General features: G+C 38.6%; 1 protein-coding gene across 2 annotated transcripts; it reads right to left on the reverse strand.

The window, feature by feature from the left end:
* On the reverse strand, window positions 1-27,295 carry RXYLT1 (ribitol xylosyltransferase 1). Of its 2 annotated transcripts, XM_061416608.1 has the most exons (6): window positions 26,957-27,295; window positions 25,436-25,591; window positions 19,476-19,578; window positions 8,849-9,163; window positions 5,883-6,053; window positions 1-438 (listed from the first exon to the last, which is right to left on the reverse strand). In XM_061416608.1, the coding sequence occupies exons 1-6, from the start codon at window positions 27,123-27,125 to the stop codon at window positions 21-23; spliced, it is 1,332 nt and encodes a 443-aa protein (XP_061272592.1). In that variant the 5' UTR covers window positions 27,126-27,295; the 3' UTR covers window positions 1-20. The 2 variants fall into 2 exon arrangements, with proteins under 2 accessions (XP_061272592.1, XP_061272593.1); XM_061416609.1 differs by lacking the exons at window positions 25,436-25,591; window positions 26,957-27,295 and adding an exon at window positions 19,999-20,091.

Raw genomic sequence — 27,295 nt, forward strand, 5'->3', positions numbered from 1 at the left:
TTGAAAACAATGAATTACAGTTAATTTTTATTGTTCTTTAAAAACGAACTTTCTAAAATATTAGTAAACCTCATTTTTAGCTCTGTTTTGAAGTGTTGATACCAGTGAAGTAATCTTTTTCTTCTTTGAATCTTTTCCTCTAAATTTATAGTCTTCTCTTTTTCTAAGATAGCAGGAAGTTCCTTCCAGTTCTTAATAAAGATGAAAGGAGCGTTCATGGACTTGAGCAACTGCAGAGGAGCATTAAGGTACACAGATGAATTTCCACAGCTGCCAGCTGTCATTACATCTTCCACCACAGGAACAGAGCCATAGGAGCAAGCCTCATATATTCTGTAACACTCCGTGTTTACTCCTGCTGGGCACAAGGTGAGATCACTCTGAAGCAGAGCATCTTGATAATTCTTAAGGCTTTCATTTGTTTCTTGAGGCTGCCACCTAGAAAATCAGAAAAATAACTGTAGTTTTCACTTTACTAAGCATATCTTTGTGGAAGAAAATATTTTATCTTTTAATGTTGGTTACAGGAAATGGTAAACACACTATAGAGATGGCAGGCAGAAAAGATGAGTCAAGTCTTGCCCAAACAGATTTCTTGAAAATAGTTAAGAATTTGAGAAGTTTGCAGTTGTACACTTAAAATCTAGTGATTATACAGTTTCTGAATGAATGTTGTACCAGCCAAAATTTTCTGAGTGCTAGGTCTTCTCTCTCTACCTCACCCTCCAAATTCCTGCCCTTATGGAGCTTATATCTCAGTTCAAGTGGTGGAGACAGATAGTAACCAGGTCAAGCCAATTATTTAGAAGGTGTTAAGCACTGTGTGGAAAACCAGAGCAGAGAAGTGAGGAGGGAGTTTCTGGTAGGGTAGTACTGCAAGTGTAAATAGGTGATCAGGGAGCGTCTCACTCAGGGGCATCCAAATGTGCAGCCAGAGATGAGGGAGCAAACCACGCAGGTATCTGGGGAGAGAACAGAAGGTAGAGCAGGCATAAAGGCCACGAGATGGTACATGCCTGGCATTTTCAAGGGACAGCAAGGAAGCCTGGGTGGCTGAAAGGGAGAGGTGCAGAAAATGGAGTCAGAGTACCCTATCACACAGTTTCGATCAGAGGGGTAACTGACCTCATCTGTGTTTGAGCAAAATCAATTTGGCTACTGTGTTGAGAACAGACTGTATGGGGCAAGGGTAGAAACTGAGAGAAAGCTAGATGTTTTCTCCTATTTTCTCAGGGAAATAAACAATAGGGTTATAAGGTAAGAGCAGCTGGGTAGAGAAAAGAGGGTATGAAACGGTCTTCCAGGAAAGAGGGAGAACACATGGAAAACAGAAATGGATGACTGCCAGACATTCAAGGTCAGATATTTCAAGTGAGATCAGTCAGCACCTTTCTCCAAGTGTGGCTGCACAGGTGGAGGTATGGAGCAGGCAACAGAGCTGGATTTAACCAGTTAGGATTTGCCAGATTAAGAAACGAAGAAGCTGAATGTATATGCAGTCATGATTGATTACGAAGTATAAGTGGGGTCAATAAGAAAGTAAAGATTAGGTGAGTGAAGGACAACGGAAAGGTAGTAGGAACAAGGACGTGTAAGTCCCAGCTAAATTGCTGAAATCAGATTATTACAGGGAATGAGTGGGAATGTCAGAAAAAGATGGTTACAGAGAGAATTGCTGGAACTTGAGATCATGCAGTATGTGTAATCATGAGGTCTAGAAAATGACCATGACAGTGAATGACCGAAGTGGAGACCCAAATCACTGGAGGAGAGGAAGTAAAGGAAGTGCAGGACCAAGGCTATGCAAAGACCATCCATGTGGATTTGGGGATCACTAAGAATGAGGCTGGAGAAATGTCGGAGAGAATGAGAGTGTATCAGGAACTAGACTCCTAAAGAATTAAGGAGATAAACCCAAGGTTTATATGATTTCTTTATAAAGGAGCTATTTTTTAAAATTAATTTTTATTGGAATATTGTTGATTTACAATGTTAATTTCTGCTATATGGCAATAAGTCATTTATACATAAACATATATCCACTCTTTTTTAGATTCTTTTCTCATATAGGTCATTATAGAGTACTGGTTAGAGTTCCGTGTGCTATATAGTAGACTCTTATTAGTTATCTATTTTATTCATGGTAGGGTGTATAAGTCAATCTCCCAATTTATTTCTCTCCATTATGATTTCAAAGAGAAAGAGTAGTGAATACTTTCGTCTGCTGGTATGAGATTCAAAACTGATATTGTTTTAGGGCGGGAAAAGGGAAAGAGGTCTGGAAGCAGCAATGAGAAGCAAGGAGGACTGCTACTCTACCTCCTTGGTTCAATGGTAGTAAAGGAATATCAAGAGTAAGCCTGTTTGTACAATCAACTTTCATATTTTCCCCTCACTCCTTCCATTCCAGGCACAGTGTCCCTTGTTCCTCACACATGTGGCATTGATTTGCATTTCCCTGATGTATCCATGTTAAGCGTACTTTCATGTGCCTGTTGGCCACCTGCATTTCCTCTTTGGAAAAATGTCTTTTTAGTTCTTCTGCCCATTTTTTTAACTTGGCCATTTGCTTTCTTTGGTGTTGAGTTGGATGAGCTATTTATATATATATATATATATATATATATATATGATATTAACCTGTTAGGTTTTGTTGTTGTTGTTGTTTTATTGATGGTTTCCTTTGCTGTGCAAAAGCTTTTAAGTTTAATTAGGTAAACTTAAGTTTAATTTGTTTAATTTAAACAAAATTTAAAATAAAGTTTAAGTTTAATTTGCTTATTTTTGTTTTCTTTGCTTTAGAAAACAGATCTAAAAAAATTGCTGTTATTTATGTCAAAGAGAATTCTACCCATGTTTTCTTCTAGTTTTATAGTATCTGTTCTTTATATTTAGGTCTTTAATCCATTTTGAGTTTATTTTTTTATATTGTTAGAGAATTTCTAATTTCATTCTTTTACATGCACCTGTCCAATTTTCCCAGCATCACTTACTGAAGAAACTGTCTTTTCTCCATTGTATATTCTCGCCTCCTTTGTCACAGCTTAATTGACCATAGTGTGTGGATTTATTTCTGAGCTCTGTACTCTGCTCCACTGATCTTCGTGTCTGTTTTGTGCCAGTATCACACTGTATTGATGACTGTAGCTTTGTAGTGCAGTCTGAAGTTAGGGAGCATGATTCCTCCAAATCATTCTTCTTTCTTAAGATTTTTTTTTCTTTGGCTATTTGGGGTTTTTGTGTTTCCAAACAATTTAAAATGATTTGTTCTAATTCTGTGAAAAATGCCATTGGTATTTTGATAGGGATAACCTTGAATCCATAGATTGCTTTGGACAGTATGGTCACCTTAATAGTATTCTTTTATTGTGAGAACAAGATGAACAAGATATATCTTTCCCTCTGTTTATGTTGTCCTCAATTTCTTTCATCAGTGTTTTATAGCTTTCTGAGCATAGGTCTTTTCCCTTCTTAGGTAGGTTTATTCCTAGGTAGTTTATTTGATAAGATGGTAACTTCTCATTCTGATAGTACACTAATCGTTAGTATACAGAAATGTAACCAATTTCTATATGCTAATTCTGTGTCCTGCAACTTTACCAAACTCACTGATGAGCTCTAGTAGTTTTCTGGTGGTGTCTTTAGGATTTTCTGTGTATAGTATCACGTCATCTGAAAACAGTGACAGTTTTCCTTCTTCCTTTCCAATCTGGATTCCATTTCTTTTTCTTCTCTGATTGCTGTGGCCAAGACTTCTGAAACTGTGCTGAATAAAAGTGGTGAGCGTGGGCATCCTTGTCTTGTTCCTGTTTTGTTGTATATGGCCTTTATTATGTTGAGGCAAGTTCCCTCTATGCCCACTTTCTGGAGAGTTTTTATCATAAATGAATGTTGAACGTTATCAAAAGTTTTTTCTGTGTCTATGGAGAAGATCATATGGTTTTTATTCTTCACTTTGCTAATGTGGTGTATCACATAGGGTGATGATAGCCTTGTAGAATGAGTTTGAAAGTGTTTTTTCCTCTGCAATTTTTAAAAAATAGTTTGAGGATAGATGTCAACTTTTCCTTAAATGTTTGGTAGAATTTACCTGTGAAGCCATCTGGTGCTGGACTTCTGTTTGTTGGAAGTGTTTAAATTACTGATTCAATTTCATTATTGGTAATCAGTTTGTTCATATTTTCTGTTTCTTTCTGGTTCAGTTTTGGGAGATTCTACCTTTCTAAGAATTTGTCCACGTCCCCTAGGTTGTCCATTGTATTTGCATATAGTTGTACATAGTAGTCTCTTATGATCCCTTGTATTTTTGTAATATTGGCTGTAACTTTTTCTTTTTCATTTCTGATTTTATTGATTTGGGTGCTCTTCGTTTTTTTGGTTTTTTTTTCTTTAAGAGTCTTGTTAAAGGTTTATACATTTGGGTTTATCTTTTCAAAGAACCACCTTTTTCTATCACTTTAAGTTGCTGATGTCTTACCTTCAAATGAATTTTAAAACCCCTGCATTTGTACTCTTCTCCCCTCATAATTAGTTTTTGATATCATATTTTGCATCTAATTGTTTTGTATATCCCTTAAATGCTTATTATGGATATAGATGACTTTACTACTTTTTTCTTTTGTCCCTACTGGCTTCATGTGTGGATGGTTTCCCACCTTCACTGTACGTTTGTCTTTACTTTTTCACTTTGTAAGTTGCTTCTTTCTTGTGGCCTTTTCTTTTCTCACCTAGAGAAGCTCTTTTAACATTTGTTTTAAGGCTGGTTTGGTGGTGCTATACTCTTTTAGCTTTTGCTTCTCAGTAAAACTTTTGATCACTCCATCAAATCTGAATGAGAACTTTACTGGGTAGAGTATTCTTGGTTGTAGTAGAGTCATGTTTTCTAGAATACAGTATCTGCTGCAATTAATGTATTTCTAGATGTAAAAGGACATTTTTTTAAAAGGCATTACTTCTCTGATGACACTGCTTTACATGAAACTCTGTTTATTTAAAAATAAAATACTGCTACTGCTGCTAAGTTGCTTCAGTTGTATCCGACTCTGTGCGACCCCATAGACGGCAGCCCACCAGGCTCCCCCATCCCTGGGATTCTCCAGGCAAGAACACTGGAGTGGGTTGCCATTTCCTTCTCGAATGCATGAAAGTGAAAAGTGAAAGGGAAGTCGCTCAGTCATGTCCGACTTCTAGCGACGCCATGGACTGCAGCCTACCAGGCTCCTCCGTCCATGGGATTTTCCAGGCAAGAGTACTGGAGTGGGGTGCCATTGCCTTCTCCGAAAATAAAATAAGTGATCTCCAAATTTCTTCCTTCAGTCCATGAACACCTGTTTCATGATTACTATGTAAAAGATGGAAGAAAGTTAACCCTATTAAATCCATCCATCCATCCATCCATTCCCCACTTGTCCTGGCCTACTTTATGCAAGGTCCTATGTTAGATCTCGGGGTTCAAAGAATGGCCTCTGTCCTCAGGGTGATGCCAGGTTCCTGAAGCTATGAGGCATACGGCATGCCAGTCTTGGAATACTGAACTGGTTTGCTGAACATCTCAGAGATGAACCTAAGATTCTTATTGTCATCCACAATCTCCTGTGTTCAAGTCTGACTAACAAATATTATTGAGAAAACCTAACAATTGACATGTGCATATGATAGTTACCAATGTTTGTCTTCAAGATGGACTATGGGAGATGCTCTCTATTTTTAATGTATACAACACTGTTTCATCACAGCTTTAATTATTAATGTATCTTCTGGGGAAAGACTGGTATTAATGGAGTTAAAAATGTCTGTGGAAATCTGTAGGGTCACATAAAGCCTGGAAACATGTTTCACAGATTGGAAACATGCTGGATGAATCAAGTAAACATAGAACTTACTGTTCTCTTGCTGAAACCCAACAAAGCTTATCATTCCCATCCTGTTTCAAAATTTTCATTAGTGCTTGTCTGGATGAATTTTCATAAACGGTTCCTACAAAATTACACAAGTATGGCCTTTCATTATGTAGCATTGACCAGTTCACCTCCACCACAGGAAAATTCCTGTATCTGTAAAAGTTAAGTACATGTGAGTTAATATATGACAAGAGGATTAGCAAAATTTGCATAATCTAACATCTTAGGTAGCATGATGATGTAGAAAAGAGAGATTTAAAATAAGATTCTTTAAATCTCAAGTTAAATTTTCCATGCTTACTTTGGAAAAGTTCCTGAATCTACTCACTTAAAAAAAACATTCTCACTTTGACATCCTTTACAAGATTGCTACAGAAATTATGCACCTAAAATGCTTTGCTTTTTTATATTCAACTTCTATTACTGATCTGAAGTTATAAGACAGGAAGAACTTAAGATCTTCAAAGTATAAAGAATCTTCTACATTCGTAATAATCATGATTTTTAAAAAAAAATTATTGGAGTATAGTTGCTTTACAATGTTTTGTTAGTTTCTGTTGTACAGCAAAGTGAATCAGCCATACGAATACATAAGTCTTCCTTCCATTTAGGTCACCACAAAGTACTGAGTAGAGTTCCCTGTGCTGCACGTTAGGGTCCCATTAGTTATCTATTTTATACAGTGAATATATGTCAATCCTAATCTTCCATTCATCCTACCCCTCCTTCCCCCTTCATATCCATAAGTTACCCATATGTCTGTTCTCTACATCTGTGTCTCTATTTCTGCTTTGCAAGTAAGTTCATCTGTACTATGTTTCTAAGTTCCACATATAAGCAATATTATATGGTATTTGTTTTTCTCTTTCTGACTTCACTCCATATGACAGTCTCTAGATCATTCACGTCTCTGCAAATGACACTATTTTGTTTCTTTTTATTGCTGTAACAAAGAATTCCAATTCCAAAAGCTTTTCAAGTAGATTTTTTAAAAAACCCAAAATCTTATATCCCACACAGAAGAGGCCTGTTGCAATCGGCTCATTCTTATGGGCATTTGGGAATAAGAGGCAACAAATTACGTGCCTGAACTACAACCTTCACGTAAGAGCAAAGCTTAACGTAATAGTTAGGGCTATAATGGCTTCCTCAATCTCAGCATTACTGCCCTTTGGGCGGGATAATTCTTCGCTGTGGAGGCTGTCCTCTATACTGTAAGATATTGAACAGCACCCCTGGCCTCTATTCACCAGATGCCAGTATCGCCTCCTCTCTCCACTTGTAACAATCAAATGTATCTCCAGACATTGCCAAATGTCTCCTAGGGGGAGGGCAAAACTGCACCGGGTTGAGAACCACTGGTCTATAAGAAAGATATTTGTCCAACAGTACCAGAATTATGATGAGTTTCCCTCCTATACTGTATGAATAGGTGATGTAGTACACTATAAAGAAATAATTATTTTATTTCAAACATTCTACTCAAAGGCTAGATTTTTCAGAGCATCTTAAACCTGGCTATACCTAGCAAACCTTTTGTCTGCTTCTTCCCTACCCTAAACCTGTTGAGTCAGAATCTGGACATGGAAGGCCAGAGACTATGTTTTGTCAATGTGCTTCCCTGGTGACAGTCAAAGGTCACATCTTATAACCCGTGATAAAATAATAGAAAATGAATATCTGATTCAAGTACCACGTTAGTTAGCTATTTCATAATTCATCCATTTGACATATATTTGTTGAGTGCCTAATCTGTGTATGTACTGTTTTAGGCTCTACAGATAAAGTAGTGCAAAAAGGAGACAAAAATCCCTGCTATCAGGAAGTTTATGTACTAGTGGCAACTTGAAGTCAACTTATTATTACTCAAAGGCCCTGTATTAACAGAATGATAAAAAAATAAGTTTCCAATCTTAAAGAAAGGCCTCATATATATTACATATTATTTAACTAACCTTCCTTTTAATAGAAAGATAGACTGGTAGCTCAGTGGTAAAGAATCTTCCTGCCAATGCAGGAGACGTGAGTTCAATCCCTAATTCGGGAATATAGCCTGGAGAAGGAAATGGAACCCATTCCAGTCTTCTTGCCTGGGAAATCCTACAGACAGAGAAGTCTGGTAGGCTACAGTAAATGGGGTCACAAAAGAGTCAGACACAATTTAGTGACTAAACAACAACAACAAGATAGACAAAAAGACCCCAAAATAATATATAAATTAATTTGGGGGAGAGGGCTTCCAAGGTGGGGAAGTGGTAAAGAATTCGCCTGCCAATGCAGGAGGTTCTAGAGATGTGTGTTTGATCCCTGGGTCAGGAAGATTCCCCTGGAGTAGGAATGGCAACCCACTCTAGTATTCTTGCCTGGAAAATTCCATGGACACAGGAGCCTGGTGGGATACAGTACAGGGAGTTGCAAAGTGTCAGACATGACTGAGCACATGCAAGAGATCTGTGCAAACTCAACCAATCTCAGTGTCAGATCTGAGTATATTATAATCCTCCCAAACCGAAGGGTCAGGGTGCTCTTGATGTAATACTTGATCTAAAGTAGGGATTTAAGAAAACTAAGTATCTATATAATAGTTATATAGATATAGATGAAGAGATTCTATAATTGTTTTTAGAAAATCTGTCTCTCTGCCATCCACTGCTAAATATCTCTTTAAGGCACTACTGATCAATTTGAAAATTTACTATGCCTTGGGGTTCTAAAATACAAAAATGTAACTTATCTGGTCTCCTCATCAAAGTCTAAAATACCCTAAAAATATCAACAATTATTACCAAAGCATGAGGCCAAACCACATTTCTGCCCATAGAAAAGGTGGCACATGGCCTCAAGGAGCTCAGAAGAACTACATTTATCACAAATCTAAAACACAATCCTCCTGGTACAGAGATTCAGGTCTTAGAGCCTAGAAACATGTAAAAATAATTTGTACTTACGTTGCTACTCCTAAAGGCCACTGAAAAACATCCATGTCATTAATCCAGGGGCTGTCATATATTATGAAAAGTCGTTCCACAGAGCCTCCATTTCTTTTGAGGAATTGGTTTATCCATTCATTATTACAATGTTCATTTCCTAGCAAAACAACAGCAAGATGCTGGAGTTTTTGAGTTTGCACTAAATTCTGTGCATAAAGTAACCACTGGGTGGCATAAAAGACCTTCGCCTTTTCTCTTCCATTTAGAACCAGGACCACATTGTTCACATCAACAGAGAAGTACCCTGGGACCACAGCCGGACCAGTGATGAAGCTGTTAAAAACAAAAGAAAAACAAGAGACAAAGAAGAAGAGAACAAAATCGTTTGGTACCAGAAGTTCTATGTCATTTTATGTAAAATATACAATGAGACTTAATCCATATACTTCCTAGAAACAATTTCTATAATACTTTTTTTGAACAAGTTTGGATGGTGGGACAGAGATGTAGATTAATGGGAAGTTTTGGTTGTAGACAGATTAATTATATGCAAATTTGAAAGTACCACAGGAAAAAAATTTATGCTTATATATCTAGTAAAAGTGTAAATATAAAAATTTGAATGGGAAGATATATAACCATTTCACGATAGTGGTTGAGGAGGAAGGAAGAGGAAAGGACATGAGGAACAATATGAAGAGAGCATGTAATGCCTTTATTGGAAATATTTAATTCTTTTAAGAGGAAAGTTATATATCTGAAGCAAATATGACCGAGAGCCAGAACCTGTTCGTTCTGTGTGTGGGTGCGCTGTCGTGTCCAACTCTGTGACCCATAGACTGGAGCCCGCTAGGCTCCTCTGTCCATGGAATCTTCCAGGCAGGAATACTGGAGAGGGTTGCCATTTCCTTCTTCAGGGGATCTTTCCTATCCAGGGATTGAAAATGTATCTCTATTGTCTCCTGCACTGGATTCTTTACCACTGTGCCACCTGGTTCCAGGTGGTGGAGAAATGGGAATCTATTGTAAAACTCCCTATTCTTTAAAGTATTTAAAAATATCATAAAAGGAGTAGATACATTTCATAACTCCCATTTTCATATCATGTGCTGCTTTGAACAACCAGTACCACTGAAATATTTTAAATGAATATGTATTAAATATAAAAAGTACCATTTAACCTATGGTAAAAGTAGATGGTCCTGGATTCTTTGCAACCTGCTCAACCATTTTTTAATAACTTGTTAGAGTCTTTAAATATTTAGTACAAATATGTTGAAATCCTGCTTTTATTGCTTATTATTGTTTGGGATAAAAAACTAACATTTATTAAATGCCTTTTATATACATGGTACATAGGCACTCTGCACAGGTTCTCCTTTAATCTCTACAGCAACTCTGCAGAGGACATTAGGCCCCCATTTTGCATTTGGGAAATAAGGCTGAAGTTACACAGCCTGTGATGGCAGCATTGAGATTTGAATCAAGATCTAACTTGAGAGCTTGAATTTTTCCCAAGACACTATGGTTAGCTCAAATTAGTATGTTAGCTCAAATTAGTATAAATATGTATTTATATTTTGTTTATGTACTGTGTGAGTTTTATGACATTGTTCTACAGTGATGATAAGCTATGGGAACAAAACTGTGTTTTTTGAATTTGCCTTGGACAGGAAGATGCCAAATGATTCAGTGATCATTTAGTCATTTAGGAGACTCTGCAGAGTCTGAGGGGCTAGAAAGCACTTTAGAGATGATGAGGATAGTTATGGTAAATTTAAAATAGTTATTATTGGTAGCACATGAACATTTCTGTCTCCTTTAAAGCTATAAGCTGGAGAAGGAAATGGCAATCCACTCCAGTATTCTTGCCTGGAGAATTCCATGCACAGAGCAGCCTGGAGGGCTACAGTCCATGGGGTTGCAAAGAGTCAGACACAACTTAGTGACTAAACCACAAAAGTTATCGTCAGGGGGACTTCCCTGGTGGTCCAGTGGTTAAGAATCCATCTTGCAACAGAGGGGATGCAGGTCTGATCCCTGGTCAAGGAACTAAGATTCCCACAGGCAGCGGAGCAACTAAGTCAGCATGTCACCACTACTGAGCCCATGAGCCACAACTAGAGAGTCCACATGCCACAGTGAAAGATCCCGAATGATGCAGTGAAGATCCCAAAATGAAGGGATAGGGAGGAATACTTCTGATTTTATTGATCCATGCAAATTAACAAAAGCATGATTTGTTCAGGGCACATCTGACCCGTTGTGGAGTCTCTACAGCTCCCTTTTTGTAGAAGGCTCTCAAATTCCAGCAAGCAGGCATGTCACCCCTCACGCGCTGACCAACCGGTTTTCCAGACCTCGAGGCCATGTTCAAGTAAAGGTGAAAGCCCTGGGGTCAATGCTGCAGAGTCAAGGTATAGATCAGAAGTTCCCCAATTTTTTTTGGTTCCCAGGAAACTTTCAGTGTTTTAGTAATTTTTTCATAGTATCTACCAAACCAAAAATAATGAGTAATGGTTCATGAGCAATGTTTTTTAAATTGTTAGATTCAAATAACTTGTTAAGTATTTCTGTCCAAGAGCTTAGAAGCCACTTAAAAAATAACATGCATACACTGAAGAAAAAAGTAATATTCCTATTTCAGTTCAGTTCAGTCACTCAGCCGTATCTGACTCTCTGCTCTTAACTAACTACACATGCTTAATAATGGGATGTGTGTACCTACGGAGCACTACACAACTTCTCAAACCTTGGAATCAGAGAGGACACTGCCTCAGTCACTGCTTATTCCACTTTGATTTCTGAGTGGTACCTCGATTTGATCACAGCAATCATGAGAAACTCAGCTCCACAAACGCATAACATCTCTGAAGTGGATGCAGGGTGATCTAATGTTGAAATGTGAACTACCTCAAACTAGTAATTTGCATGGTATTTGACAGATGTGAAGTGTAACTGTCATTCCCACAAATATTAATAATATTTTGTGGTGCCCCAGGGTACCTTAGTACATAATTTGGGAAACATGGATTTAGATAAAGAAACTTTAGGGGTAAAAAAAAATTCCCTTACGATTCAGATAGTTATGTGTATGTGTGTGTTGGGAGGTGTGCTAGTCAAACTGCAATGAGTTGAGACGTGAATGAGAAGTAAGGGGACAGTAAGAAGTTCAGTGAGGAGAAGTGCAACTCAAAATTCATAAAAGTCAGAACGGCCACCATTAAAAAGTCTACAAATTAACAAATGCTGAAGAGGGTGTGGAGAAAAGGGAGCCTCCCTTCACTGTTGGTGGGAACGTAAGTTGGTAGAGCCACTATGGAAAGCAGTATGAAAGTTCCTCAAAAAACTAAAAATAGAGTTAAAAATAGAGTTGCCATATGATCTAGCAATCTCACTTCTGAGCATATATTCAAATAAAACTGTAATTCAAAAAGATACAAGGACTCCTATGTCCATGGTAGCGCTATTCACAGTAGCCAAGATGTAGAAGCAACCTAAATGCTCACTGACAGATGAATGGATAAAGATGTGCTATATATACACAATGGAATACTACTCAGCCGTAAAAAAGAAGGAAACAATGCCATTTGCAGCTATATGGGTGGACCTAGACATTATCATACTAAGTGAACTAAGTCATAAAAAGACAAAACCCATATGATATCATTTACATGTGGAATCTAACATATGACACAAATGAATCTATCCATGAAACAGAATCACAGGCATAGAGAGCAGACTTGTGGTTGCCAAGGGGGACGGGGAGTAGGGAAGATGGACTGGAAGTCTGAGTTAGCAGATGTAAACAATTATATATAGAATGGATAAACAACAAGGAACTATATTGAACATCCTGTGATAAACCCAAATGGAAAAAGAGTATGAAAAAGAATGTCTGTGTATGAATGTCTGTGTGTGTGTTTAACTGAATCACTCTGCTATGCTGAAATTAATACAACATTATAAATCAACTATACTTAAAACACGGAGAAGGCAATGGCACCCCACTCCAGTACTCTTGCCTGGAAAATCCCATGGACGGAGGAGCCTGGTAGGCTGTGGTCCTTGGGGTTGCTAAGAGTTGGACATGACTGAGCGACTTCACTTTCACTTTTCACTTTCATGCATTAGAGAAGGAAATGGCAACCCACTCCAGTGTTCTTGCCTGCAGAATCCCAGGGACGGGGGAGCTTGGTGGGCTGCCGTCTATGGGGTCGCACAGAGTCGGACACGACTGAAGCGACTTAGCAGCAGCAACAGCATACTTAAATAAATTTACAATAAAAGTAAGTGGGGACAGTAAGCACAGACAACTCTTCTGAAAGTGTGGAGGAGAAGGCAAGAAAGTAATAAATGAAAGGCTGAAGATGAGGCGAGCAAGGAAGTAACCAATGGAGCAAGGTCTTGCAGTATGTAGAAAGGATGCACAGGTAGAGGAAGTTAATACTGAGCTAGGGAATCACCTCACCGTCTGCGAGCTAAGAAAAAGAGACGGTTAGGTGAGGGATCACTTAGAGATCATGTACATAAATGTTAGAGGAGCTAGTTAAGGGAGACAGTTAGGGGTATTCTTGAGGAAATAGGCAGGATTGTCTGCTGTGAAAAAGGGGGTTAGGCTGGTGCTGAGTAGTGGGCTAGAGAAGAGTGGAAAATCTGCTTTTATTCTTCCTGTACTTTCTATGTTGAATGCATACTAGCTATCTTGTCATGCAAGCTAGCAACCAGGGAACTGTCACATTTGATTCTTGCTCTCATCTAATAATCCTTAAATTCTGATAGTTTTGCCCCTAAGTTTCTCAAATTCCTGACTCTGTCAGAATACCACTTCCCAATTTCATCCCTTATTTATATCTCAGCAGGATACTTAAGAGTTTTCTAATGCAAAGATGTGGCCTACCTGATTTCAGTTGTCTCCTTCAAATCATTTTTCCACACAGCTACTAGAGACATCAACACCAAAAACGTATGACAATACCACACTATCTAGCTTAATCATCCTCAACTGCTTTTCACTGAACGAGAACAAAGTCCAAGAGCTTTAATGTGGCACGTTACAAGGCCCGCCATGATCTGGCCCTTGCCCTCCACTTCCAATCTCAGCTACTCTACTCCACCTTCATGTTCTGGGGGTTCTGAATGGCCTGAAATTTTGTGCACAAACCAAGCTGTGTATCAGTTCTGATACTGCCTCTGCTGGGAATATAATCACTCCTCTTGGTGCCTTTCTAAATTCTACTAATCTTTTAAGACTCAGCTCAGCTATCACCTCCTCTAGGAAGCCTTTCTTGATAGATGCCATACCCCCAACTCTACTTACAGTGACTTAGTGACCCTCCCTCTATATTTCCCTAACAACTAAGGAGTATACACGTCTTTATCATTATGCTCTGTATACAGATTCAAAGTTATTAATGTATTTATCTCAGCCTCTAGTGTGTGAACTCCCTGAGGGAAAAGTATTTTATTCATTTTGAGATCTTCAGAACCTAGTGTGAACCAACTAGCAGGCAACTCAGTAAACGTCAAATAAGTAAGCCGTAATTCTCTTTAAGAGAGTTATTTTGCTCTACCGATTTATTTAAGTTATCCTACTGCATTTAAAATATGAATCAAATTACAAAATTCAATTTAGTAATAAATTTCCAGCTATACAGTATGCCATATGTGGGCTTCCCCAGTGGCTCAGCGCCAAAGAATCCACCTGCAATGTAGGAGTCGAAGGAGACGTGGGTTCAATCCCTGGGTTGGGAAGATCCCCTGCAGGAGGGGGTTTGGCAACCCCCTCCAGTATTCTTCCTGAAGAAGCCCATGGACAGAGGAGCCTGGCGGGCTACAGTCCATAGAGTCACAAAGAGTCAGACACGACTGAAAAGACTGAGCATTCAGTGTGCATGCATGCATGCTCAGGCATATGTATAAGATATTATAGTATATTTACTCATGATGAAACATTGTGTTTTTGTTTCCTAAAGTTACGAATCATGCATCAGTCATAAATATCCATTAACTGAAAAATGAACATATTTATGGAGCTATACATGGAATTTTGAAACAGTGACTTCCTCTTCTAGATTTCTTAGCATATATTTAATAGTCAGAACTTCTATTCTTCAATATTTGTACTTTTTCTGCTGCTGCTGCTAAGTCACTTCAGTTGTGTCCGACCTGTGTGACCCCAGAGATGGCAGCCCACCAGGCTCCCCGTCCCTGGGATTCTCCAGGCAAGAACACTGGAGTGGGTTGCCATTTCCTTCTCCAGAGCATGAAAGTGAAAAGTGAAAGTGAAGTCGCTCAGTCATGTCCGACTCTTATCGACCCCAAGGACTGCAGCCTACCAGGCTCCTCCGTCCATGGAATTTTCCAGGCAAGAGCACTGGAGTGGGGTGCCATTGCCTTCTCCTGCTGCTGCTGCTGCTAAGTCGCTTCAGTCGTGTCCGACTCTGTGCGACCCCATAGACAGCAGCCCACCAGGCTCCCCCGTCCCTGGGATTCTCCAGGCAAGAACACTGGAGTGGGTTGCCATTTCCTTCTCCATTGCCTTCTCCTAGATTCAGTTAAAAACTTTGCTCCCAATAAGTACTTTTGATACTTAGATAGTCCAGAGAAATAATCTGAATATTGAATTCTAAGCTGAACGTGAGCAAAACATATTTTTTAGAATCCAGTGTAAATAGTTTCATTTTTCCTAAATTCAGTAAGTGCTACCGAAAAAATGCTGTATGTTATTATATTAAGTAAGTTACTGATAAGATTAATAATTTGCCAGCTAAGAGACTGGCAAATGCCTTGATCAATAATAAGTACACAAACTAAACCATCCACATAGCTCTCAGCCATTGATTTTACATCGTTTTTGACTGATAGTTTTAGAAAATTCAGTTTTATAAAATAGGTATGCTGAATTCATGAATGGCCCTTACTTTTGAATAGCTGCTGCAATTCACCCCATTCTCACGGCCAGTATCACTGCCATGACTCCATGCCTTCCTAATTCAATGTTTATGCTGAAACACTCCCACCCTCTTATTAGTCTGGCTGGAGAGGGAGAATGAGCATTATGAAAAATTAACTATAGTATCTTTGGTTACCAATGAAAAGTTTATTTGAGATCTGTATTGATCTATGATCCAGTATATGACTTAAATATAGTATAACCATTAATATTATCTATAAATGCTTTCACTCATTGTAATGAATAGTGAGTTCATTAACTCCTTATAATAGTAATACCTGGAAATTCTAAAAATAGGATCAGACATATTTTATTCTATCATGATATTTAAAGAACGTTGACCTTTTTCATAAGGATCAGATGCTCACTGAAAATACCATAATTGAATTTAGACAATAATGAATTAAGCAACTTAGCATCTAACTTTTGTTTTATCAAATGGGTAGGCATTTATATATCTTATGATAATGCCTGCACAGGGACATTACAGAATTCTGAAGGCAGTCTTCTGGGAATAAAGCAAATGCCATGATGAATAGAAGATTCCTCCTAAGAAATTAAAAATAAGTTTCCCTATGAAATTAAACTATAAATGAACATATGATGGATGTGAGTAGAGACAGGCAAAGTTTCTTCAAGAGATGAATGGGTTCCATGCTAGCTTGTAACATAACTGAACACATTAACATAAAAAATGTATCAATAAGGTGCTTGTTGGGAAGCCATGTGATGGAGAGATAATAGACAATGATGGAAACATAGAAAAAGGAGAACTGAAAGATACAGAGATGGTGCAATACCTATTTAAGTAGAGTAAATATAATAAAACTAGTAACAAGACTTTTACAGTGACTACTATGTGCCTGATACTAGTCTAAGCACTATACACCTATTATGCTTTTGATTTTCAAAAGAATACTGTAAAATAGAAACTATTATTTGCCTTATTTTAAATTCAAGGAAATCCAGGCACAGAGATGTTAAGAAATTTGCCCAAGGTCAGACAACTAATGAGAGGTAAAGCTGGAACTGGAACTCAGATATTCTGGCTCTGGAGTCTGTGCCCATAACTCAGTCACACTGCTACCCTGTCCAGAGATGACAGGACTTCACCAGGCTGAATCACAGGTTCAGTCTGCCCCACATGTGTTCAACTACTCACATCCTAAGCACAGACTCTATATGGTATGGACTCAGTGGTGAACACGGACTCATTTCATTTCTTTCCTTCTGAAACATGAAGTGCTACATATAGCTATATTGCACATTTAATTCCATATTTAATCAAACAACTCCCAAATATTTAGGTATCACTTATAGCCTGCCTTTAAGGAAGTAAGGAGCTGGTCAGGCCAATAAAGGCACAGGGACTGTCTGATAGCTGTATTTCCATTCTGAATTATTTACCTGGTACCTTGGATTACATCACTTGGGCCTATGAATTGTTAAGAATAAGCATTCAGGAGCCTGATTTACCCTGGAACACTGATTATATCCTTTTTATTTTCTGCCTCAGAACTGTTGTGAAATTAAAATTAAATAATATAAATTCTTTGCAAACTTAAAGGTTTAAATAGAATGTATTTATGCTTATTTAAAGGATCTTGATAGTATTCAGAAACTCTTTCTGTATCTTCAAGATGAGCCACTACTTCCAACTTTGGGGAAAGTAAAAAACGAATGTGTCAAAACATTTTAGTTAGTACCCATGAAGCCTGATTCAACTCAAAACTGCAATTTAATAGAAGATTATTAATTTTGGATAAATTATATATGCTACTTTCCATGAGCCTAAACCTTTAGTAGGAGAAGGCAACGGCACCCCACTCCAGCACTCTTGCCTGGAGAATCCCATGGACGGAGGCCACAGTCCATGGGGTCGATAAGAGTCGGACACGACTGAGCAACTTCATTTTCACTTTTCACTTTCATGCACTGGAGAAGGAAATGGCAACCCACTCCAGTGTTCTTGCCTGGAGAATCCCAGGGATGGGGGTGCCTCGTGGGCTGCCGTCTTTGGGGTCGCATGGAGTCGGACACGACTGAAGTGACTTAGCAGCAGCAGCAGCAGCAAACCTTTAGTAACTTGTTTACAAAAATCAGCTATAACAGTGAACTTCCCTGAATACACAGTTCTCTTGAAATCTAAAAGGAAATAGTGTTGATATTTAATCATAATATAAAATCTCAGGTAAGTATTTCAGAAGGAAACAGGAAGTGAGTTTTTCTTTTTGGAGTTAAGACTATTTGCTCAAAATCTTTGCTATCAATATAATAACACTGTATGTTAACTTCTCAATAAATTTTAAATAATTCTTTTGGAAATTCTATATGTTGTAGGTAGATCTATTAGACTAATACTCATAACATATGCTTACATTTAAAACAGCAAAACATTAGATTTATATGTAAAACACACATCTACTTTCAGACACCTGAATCCAACAATTTTAGTTTAGAATTATGTATAAACTCTTCAGTGGGATTACATCTATAATCCCATCTATAAGCCTGGAGATAAAAGGAAAAATAATCATTACCAATGATGATTTAAAAGTCTGTTTGCTTTTCAAGAATGATTTCTTTGAAAAGATACATGCAATGAAATTGATTTCCAAGTGAGTATACAGTAAATAAAGAATTAAAAGAAAATTCAAATGAAACTCATATTCAGTTCAGTTCAGTCGCGTCTGACTCTTTGCTACCCCATTAACTGCAGCACGCCAGGCCTCCCTGTCCATCACCAACTCCCAGAGTCCACCCAAACCCATATACATCGAGTCGGTGATGCCATCCAACCATCTCATCCTCTGTCGTCCCCTTCTCCTCCTGCCCTCAATCTTTTCCAGCATCATATTAACCATAGCCTTTCCTCTTAATCTCTGTGGGAAATAAATAGAATCCTAATGAAAGCCATAATTGTTAGTTCACATTTTTTCCCCCTGAATAATATAACTGTTAAATGAAATAAGCATTTAAAATAATTATTTTTGGTTTTTATTTCAATTGGAAGGCAAAATCTAATAGAAAACAATATTATTTCATTGCCACAATTTTTCTAAATAAAATTCTTAATGCTCTTTAGAAACCTTCAGAAAATATGCAATCACAGTTATAAAAATAAGAATGCAAAAAAAATCTTCATAATACATTGGTTTTATTCAATCTAAAAAAAGATTTGTGAATATTGCAGTAAAATGGTAATCTATACTATCAAATCATGATAGAACTCATATATGAAATGTTTTAATGGATAAAAATTTCAGAACTAATAGCAGTAGCTTTAGCTACCATGTGAGTATTATAAAAATATGTGACTCTATTACATGAAAGAGAAAAATAAAAACCTTGTTTATGTATCATTCCCCCAAGATAGAATGTTAAATATTTATTAATAACCAAATGTTACAAAATTTAGAGCATGGACTTTTCCATATAATCAGAAATGTTTTGATTAAAATAAAACATATATAGAATTCCAAAAAAAGCAGAATTTTGTAACATCCAATTTTATAAGAAAATGTTTAAGGTAAGCTATAACTACAAATATATATTCATGAGATTCTCCATTCTTCACAAGTTAAAGTGGAAATATTTTCTATGAACATATTTTCCTCTGAGTTTTCTTCTGGTATTGATATAAAACATTGTACAGCACCGTATCAAAGGTTAATACTGCACAGTTAATACCTGTAATGTGTTCTTCCAACAACTGAATTTCCTTCTCTCCACTGAGCAGTCACATCAGTGGGTTCAAGTAAACCTTCGAAAATGTGCTCCCAGAGATACAAACCTGATAATTAAAAAAACAAAAAATGAAAGCATTTACCATCTGGTTTACTCTATTGTGTGAGATGACTTTATGTTCTGCTCTTTCATATTATTTGATCAGAAATCAGATTCTATTCCTCTTTGGGCTCAAAATCATCAATATGACAGCTAATGTACAAGAGACTAACTCAGATGTTGTCAGTGTAAAATGTGGCAAATGTGGGATATACTAAAGATAAACTCTATGATTCTAAATTTGAGAAACCCCTATCATTGGACTACCTATCTTATCCTGAAATGTGTTATATTACAGTATAAGTTACCTTATATTAGAACTGTTTCTATACTCTAACAAGCTGGGGATGGATTTACCATCTTATGCCAAATAGAACCAGAGGGTCTCATGTATGCATATACATTCAGTATATCAAGGAGATATTACCTCCTTCCCAATTGAGCACACATCCTTCACTACATGATGCCGTCTGCAAACAAATGCCACTGCATCCTATCTCTTTAGGCCAGCCCCTATGTTTTATTATGATTTCATCTATATGAAAGCTCTGAGAGTAGAGGAGAGCAGTGTCACACAATAAGGTATTCTGGAGACGATGAGGTCTGGAGACGATGAGGTAATTGGGGAGCCCAGTTACCTAAATGTAACTAAAAAGTTACATTGGAAGATGTGTTTTGTTACATTCTCATCACACTAAAAGACATGTACAAAAAACCCATGTTAAAAGACTAGGCTAATCAGATAAAGCTTTCCAAATACAGTAGGTTTAGTAATGTTTTCTCCCAACCCAAGATGGCCAAAGATGAAATCTCTAGGACCTGTAAATACATTACCTTTAGAAAGCAAAAGAGGCTTTCTAAATGTGATTAAGATAAGGATGCTAAGGTGTAGAGATTATGCTGGATTATCTAGGTGTTGATGTTGTTCAGTGCTGGATTATCTGGGTGTTGTTGCTATTGTTCAATCCTTAAGTCATGTCCGACTCTTTGTGACCCCATGGACTGTGGCACGCCAGTCTTCCCTGTCCTTCACTGTCTCCCAGAGTCTGCTCAAACTCATGTCCGTTTAGTTGATGATGCCATCCTATCATCTTATCCTCTGTCGCCCCCATTTCCTCCTGCCCTCAATCTTTCCCAGCATCAGGGTCTGTTCCAATGAGTTGGCTCTTCACATCAGGTGGCCAAAGTACTGGAGTTTCAGCTTCAGCGTCAGTCCTTCCAAAGAGTGTTCAGGGTTGATTTCCTTTAAGATTGACTGATTTGATATCCTTGCTGTGCAAGGGACTCTCAAGATCTTCTCTAGAATCACAGTTTAAAAGCATCAATTCTTCAGCGCTTAGCTTTTAATACGTTCTCTAGGCCCATCACTTCACGGCAAATAGTTGGGGAAACAATGGAAACCACAAGAGATTTTATTTTGGGGGGCTCCAAAATCACTGCAGATGGTGACTGCAGCCATGAAATTAAAAGACACTTGCTCCTTGGAAGAAAAGCTAGACAGTATATTAAAAAGCAGACATTATTTTGGCAACAAAAGTCCATCTAGTCAAAGCTATGGTTTTTCCAGTAGTCATGTATGGATGTGAGAGTTGGACTACAAGAAAGCTGAGCACCAAAGAAGTGATGCTTTTGAAGTGTGGTGTTGGAGAAGACTCGAGAGTCCCTTGGACTGCAAGGAGATCCAACCAGTCCATCCTAAAGGAAATCAGTCCTGAATATTCATTGGAAAGACTGATGTTGAAGCTGAAACTCTAATACTTTGGTCACCCGATGAGAAGAACTGACTCATTTGAAAAGACCCTGATGCTGGGAAAGATGGAAGGCAGGAGGAGAAGGGGACAATAGAGGATGAGATGGTTGGATGGCATCATCGACTCAATGGACATGAGTTTGAGCAAGCTCTGGAAGTTGGTGATGGACAGGGAAGCTTGGCATGCTGCAGTCCATGGAGATGCAGACTGAGTGACTGAACTGAACTGAACTGAGGTTTGTCGTAGCTTTTCTTCTAATGAGCAAGCATCTTTTAATTTTGTGGCTGTGGTCACTGTCCATAGTGATTTTGGAGTCCAAGAAAATAAAATCTGCCACTGTTTTCACTTTTTCTCCATCTATTTGCCATGAAGTGACGGGACCAGATGCCATGATCTTAGTTTTCTGAATAAGTTTTAAGTCAGCCTTTTCACTCTCCTCTTTCACCTTCATCAAGAGACTCCTTAATTCCTCTTTGCTTTCTGCCATTAGAGTGGTATCATCTGCATATCTGAGGTTCTTGATATTTCTCCTGGCAATGTTGATTCCACTTATGATTCAGCCAGCCTAGCATTTCACATGATGTACTCTACATATAAGCTAAATAAGCAAGGTGACAATATACAGCTTTGACATACTCCTTTCCCAATTTTGAACCAGTCTGTTGTTCTGGGTGGGTCCTATATAATCACAAGGATCCTCAGGAGAGGGAGCCAGGAGTGTCAAAATGAGGGAAAGAGGTTTGAGGAAGAAGGAGAAGTCAGGAAGAGGTGGGGCTATGGGTCAAGGAATGAAAGCAGTTACTAGAAGGCAGTAAAAAGCAAGGAAACAGATGCTTCTCTAGAGCATCCAAATGGAATAGCCCGAGGCACACTTTAGATTTCTGCCTTCAGAAACATAATATAATAAATTAATGGTGACCAAAGTTAATAATGCTGTATTTGCATATTTGAAAGTTGCTAAGAGAGTAGATCATAAAGTTCACATCACAAGAAAAAAGTTTTAACTATGTGAGGTGATGGATGTTCACTAGACTTACTGTATTGATCCTTTCACAATATACACCTATATCAAATCATTATGTAGTACACTTGAAACTTATAATTATAGATTAAAAAATATATGTTGTTTTTATATACAATGGAATGTTGCTCAGCCATGGTAGTGGCTGGTGGTTTAGTTGCTAAGTTGTGTCCAACTCTTAGCACCATGGACTGTAGCCTGCCAGGCTTGTTTATCCATGGGATTTCCCAGGCAAGTATACCAAAGTGGGTTGCCATTTCCTTCTCCAGGGGATCTTCCCAACCCAGGGGCAGAACCCAGGTCTCCTGCATTGCAGGCAGTCTCCTGCACTGCAGGTGGTCTCCTGACTTGTGGACACAGCAGGGGAAGGAGAGAGTGGGGTAAATTGAAAGAGCAGCACTGAAACATATACATTTCAATGTGTAAAATAAATAGCTAGTGGGAAGTTGCTATATAACACAGGGAGCTCAGCCTGGTGCTCTGTGATGACCTAAAGGGGTGGGATGGAGGGTGGGGTGGGAGAGGTTCAAGAGGGAGGGCTATATGTATACTTATGGCTGGTTCACACTGTTGTACACCAGAAATCAATACAACATTGTAAAGCAATTATCTTCCAATTAAAAATAATTAAATTTAAATAAAAAATATGTTTTAAGCCACTAACTTTTTGGTAATTGGTTATAGCAGCTAAAGGAAACTACATATTATGTAGCTATAGAAATGGGGTGCTGCTGTAACAAATACTTAAAAATCTGGAAGTGGCTTTGGAATTGGGTAATGGGGAAAGGTTGAAAAAATTTTGAGAACAATGATTAAAAAACACTTAGATTAGACTGACTTAAACAGACTGTAGGTAGAAATATGGATGTTAGTGACTCAGCTGGTGAAAACTCAGGAGAAAGTTAGGAGAACAGTAGGAAAAAACTTGTATCATTTTAGAGAATATCAAAATCATCATAAACCGATTGTTAGAAGAAATAGGCACATTAAAAGTGCTGTTGATGAGGGCTCAAAGGAAGTGAGGAACATGTTATTAGAGTTTGGAGTAAAGAAGATCCTTGTTATAAACAGAAGTAGAAAGTTCAGCTGAATTGTTTCCTGCACTTATGTGCAAAGCAGAACTTGTAAATGATAAACTTGGATAGTTAGTTGAAGAAATTTCTAAGTAAAGTGTTGTAGATGTGGCCTCATTTCTTCTCGCTGATTACAATAAGATATGAGTTGAAAAGAGAGACTTAGAAAAACATTAAGCAAAAAGGAATCATGACTTGATGATTTTGAAAATTCTTAGCCTCTTCAGATTGCAAAAGAGAGGAAAAATTAGGGGATTCACTGTCAAGAAAGCATGCTAACCTTCCTGAAAATGGAAGACTAAAGATGTAGCTGACATCCTTTTGCTAATGTCTGGTCAGAATATTCGATCACGTAGAGGGGTTTGTTTTGTTTTGTTTTTAGTATTAGGTGTTGATTTGTGGATTTTCTTAGCCATTATCAGCAGAAGCTAGAAATAGAGATGGGGTTATCCAGGAAACACCTGTGGAGGAACTCTTGTCTAATAAAGCGAATCTTTATGTCATACATATGGGAGACTGACATGGTTCTTGAGAACGTTATATTAATAGAAACACTGCCAACTTGGACTAAAAGGGACAGAGAGAGAGTTGAAATGAAACAAGCTTATTGGAAAATCCTAACAGCAGGAAACAGGCTGATAAAGCTACTGAGCTGCAAACACATGCTAACCTTCCTGAAAATGGAACAATGACTTCTCAAGCACGGAGCTGAAAAATCCAGAAAGAACATTTGAGCCATAGATTACTCACTCCCAGGGCTTGAAACCTAATGGAGTCTGCGTGGTTGGATATCAAAGATGCTTAAACCTGTGACTCCATTCTTCTTCCATTTTCTCCCTTTTGAATGGGAATTTCTGTAACTGGTATCCTATGACTGTGCCTGGGGAATAGGCTGATGAATGCAATGCTTGATAAATCTCATCTGACCAGTTTGTACCTATTAGATTGAAATCAGAAAAGTCTAGAATAATGAAAACTGTTAAGAAGTATATTTAATTAAAGACTAGAATGAGGAAGTGCAAATTTAAAGAAACAAATTAATATGACAGGTTCTAATAGAGAAAAAAATTGCTAGAACTTGATGATTAGAGGTCTGGGTCTGGGTACTTGAACTTTAGAGATCAGTAATTTTCAAGGCAGTATATATGTATGCAAATGTTTATGAATTTATGAAACATTATGGGTCAGGTACTACTATTCTGTTTACTTTCCTTTCACCTGGTACCTTTTATCCATATCCCTTACTGTATATATATTTAACTCATGTTTAATGGCCAAAAAACTCACTTCTAATTGACTAAGTTCTTTCTGACTCTTTTGTCATTGAGGGTGAGTGAGTGAGTGAGTGAGTGAAGTCACTCAGTTGTGTCCAACTCTTTGAGACCCCATGGACTGTAGCCTACCAGGCTCCTCCCTCCATGGGATTCTCCAGGCAAGAGTACTGGAGTGGGCTGCCATTTTCTCTAATTGAGCATATTGTATAATTTGGAACACTATACTCTCATGATACTCAGAGCAAAAGTGCTTTAGTGGGCAACCAAGTTTAATCAACTACATACTATATCCCTTTCTGAGGCATTCATGATGAACACTGGCATATTAAAACCTCTGACAAAGTTTCTGCAACAAAGAACCTTGTTTAACTTTGTTTAGTTCAATGTTTCCTAAACTTGTTTGGCCATTAAGGTCAGAGGCCACATCTTACACTCTGCATCAAGTGTCTAATAAACACATAGTTCCATGAAAATTCAGCTGACATAGGCGTTTTAATATAATGATGTTCACACAACCTGCTCTTTGTGTCTACAGATAAAGCTGTGCTCTGCTAAAGACAGGTGCACATGCATATGTTTGTGTGTGTTTACACAGATGTTGTCTAATAAAAATAGAAATGGAATACTGAAAAAAAGTGAAAAAAATGTATTATGTATCTTAACAAATGATGAAATGGACTTTAAATGTATTAATAGTGCTTTTATATGATGCTTTTACATATCTTAGCTTTAAACATTAACTTACCAATGGCAGCTTTGCCCCAGATTTGTACATGGAAGAGTTTTTTCTCTTTTGTGGACTTATTTACTATCTGAAGGCTAGTTTTAAGTCTGTGTTGTTGTTCTTTTTTTTCATCTTCTTCCCAAGGATTCCATTCTTCACTTCTCAAAGTAGATTGTTCTGTGTTATAAAAAGAGTACCAAGTGTTATCAATAAGGCAGAGCATCAGTTATAGATAAATTCAAGCCATTTAAATTAGATGTTGTTGTTTAGTCGCTAAGTAGTGTACGACTCTTTTGCATCCCCATGGACTATAGCCTGCCAGGCTTCTCTGTCCATGCATTTTCCAGGTGAGAATACTGTAGTGGCTGCTACTTTTTTTCTCTAGGGGATCTTTCCTATTCAGGGTTCCAACCCACATCTCCTGCATTGGCAGGTGGATCCTTCACCACTCAGCCACCTGGAAAGTCAGGGAGTTTTACCTGCATCCTAACTTCAATTTTTCAAAGAGAATTTGAACAGGTTAAACACACAATAAAAATTTTAAAAAGGAAATCAGAACTTAATTTTGATTGAACCATTACCCCAAAAGAACTTGAAATAAAATGTTAACAAAATGTTAGGCTCCCCAAAAAAGCCTTCTAAAATAACTGGGTACAGTAATATGTATTATTACAAGCTTAACTTTTGCCAATTCTATATAGATTGTATATACGTTACGCAAACTATACATAAAACTTGACTTCAACATGAAAAGTGTCCAACAGTTTCAGATACTATTGTGCAAAATTCTGAAAGAAAGAAATAAGCCTGAGTCCGAACCTGACATGGGTCAACAAAATACAAAGAAGGGATCAAAACTTGGAGATAAAACACTCTAGTCTTCCGAAGTCACCGCAGGATTAGAGAAGGCTCTTTGTTTCAATAGGCTTCTCTGGTGGCTCAGACGGTAACGCGTCTGCCTTCAATGAGGGAGATCGGGGTTCGATCCCTGGGTCGGGAAGATTCTCTGGAAAAGGAAATGGCAACCCACTCCAGGGTCGGGAAGGAAATGGCAACCCACTCCAGGGTCAGGTAGATTCTCTGGAGAAGGAAATGGCAACCCACTCCAGTACTCTTGCCTGGAAAATCCCATGGACGGAGGACCGTGGTAGGCTACAGTCCATGGGGTCGCAAAGAGTCGGACACGATTGAGCGACTTCATTTTTCACTTTCTTTTGTTTCAATATGGGAATAGATGTCTTTAAGCCAGCGGCATTCCAGAGAATCTGGCATTTTGTGACAACGTCTTGGATATTCAAGATGTGTTTTTAAAAGTGTGTGCACCTGTTAGCCCCAGGGGTGGGGAGTGGCGACAGCATGTGAGATTTCCCGAGGCCTGGGGTGGCTACCGAGAGCTGGAAGGGGAGAAGTGCGCCCCGGAGCCATCCTGGACCCGAGAGCCGGATTGGTGGCAGCGTGGCTCAGCTATCCCGGCCCCTACCATCCCTCAGCCCCGCGACCCGGCGCGCAGCCGAGAAGAGAGGCCGCGGTCCGGTATCCTACCTCGGCCGCGCCTCTCCCGCACCGGGACAACCCCCTTCCTGAGGCCCCGCAAAGGCACGTCCGGCGTCCGGCGGCGGCGCCCGAAGAAGACGTGGTAGGCGGCGTAGAGCGAGAAGAGGCAGTACACGGCGATGAAAATCGAGCAGAGACGCTTCCGCGTCAGCCGCATCCCACTTAGGCTTCCGCTCAGGTCACCACCAACATGGAGATGGGCCAGGGACTAGACTGCCTTTCTGCGCCGCGGTCCTGCTGGCTTCGGGAGCAGGCCTAAGCGCGGCGGGAGGGAGTCACCACAAACAGACCCGCCCATGGTTTATCCGCCCCGCCCATCGCCCAGCT

This window comes from Bos javanicus, chromosome 5 (assembly GCF_032452875.1).
Source record: "Bos javanicus breed banteng chromosome 5, ARS-OSU_banteng_1.0, whole genome shotgun sequence".
Classification (NCBI taxonomy): Eukaryota; Metazoa; Chordata; class Mammalia; order Artiodactyla; family Bovidae; genus Bos; species Bos javanicus.

What these genes read in the sequence shown, in the direction of transcription:
- RXYLT1 (XM_061416608.1), bottom strand. Translation starts at nt 27,125, where the DNA reads ATGCGGCTGACGCGGAAGCGTCTCTGCTCGATTTTCATCGCCGTGTAC. An exon ending in GTTGGAAGAACACATTACAG is followed by an intron (nt 9,164 to 19,475) that starts GTATTAACTGTG and finishes TGTTTTTAACAG; the next exon opens with CTTCATCACTGGTCCGGCTG. An exon ending in TGGGTTTCAGCAAGAGAACA is followed by an intron (nt 439 to 5,882) that starts GTAAGTTCTATG and finishes CTGATTTTCTAG; the next exon opens with GTGGCAGCCTCAAGAAACAA.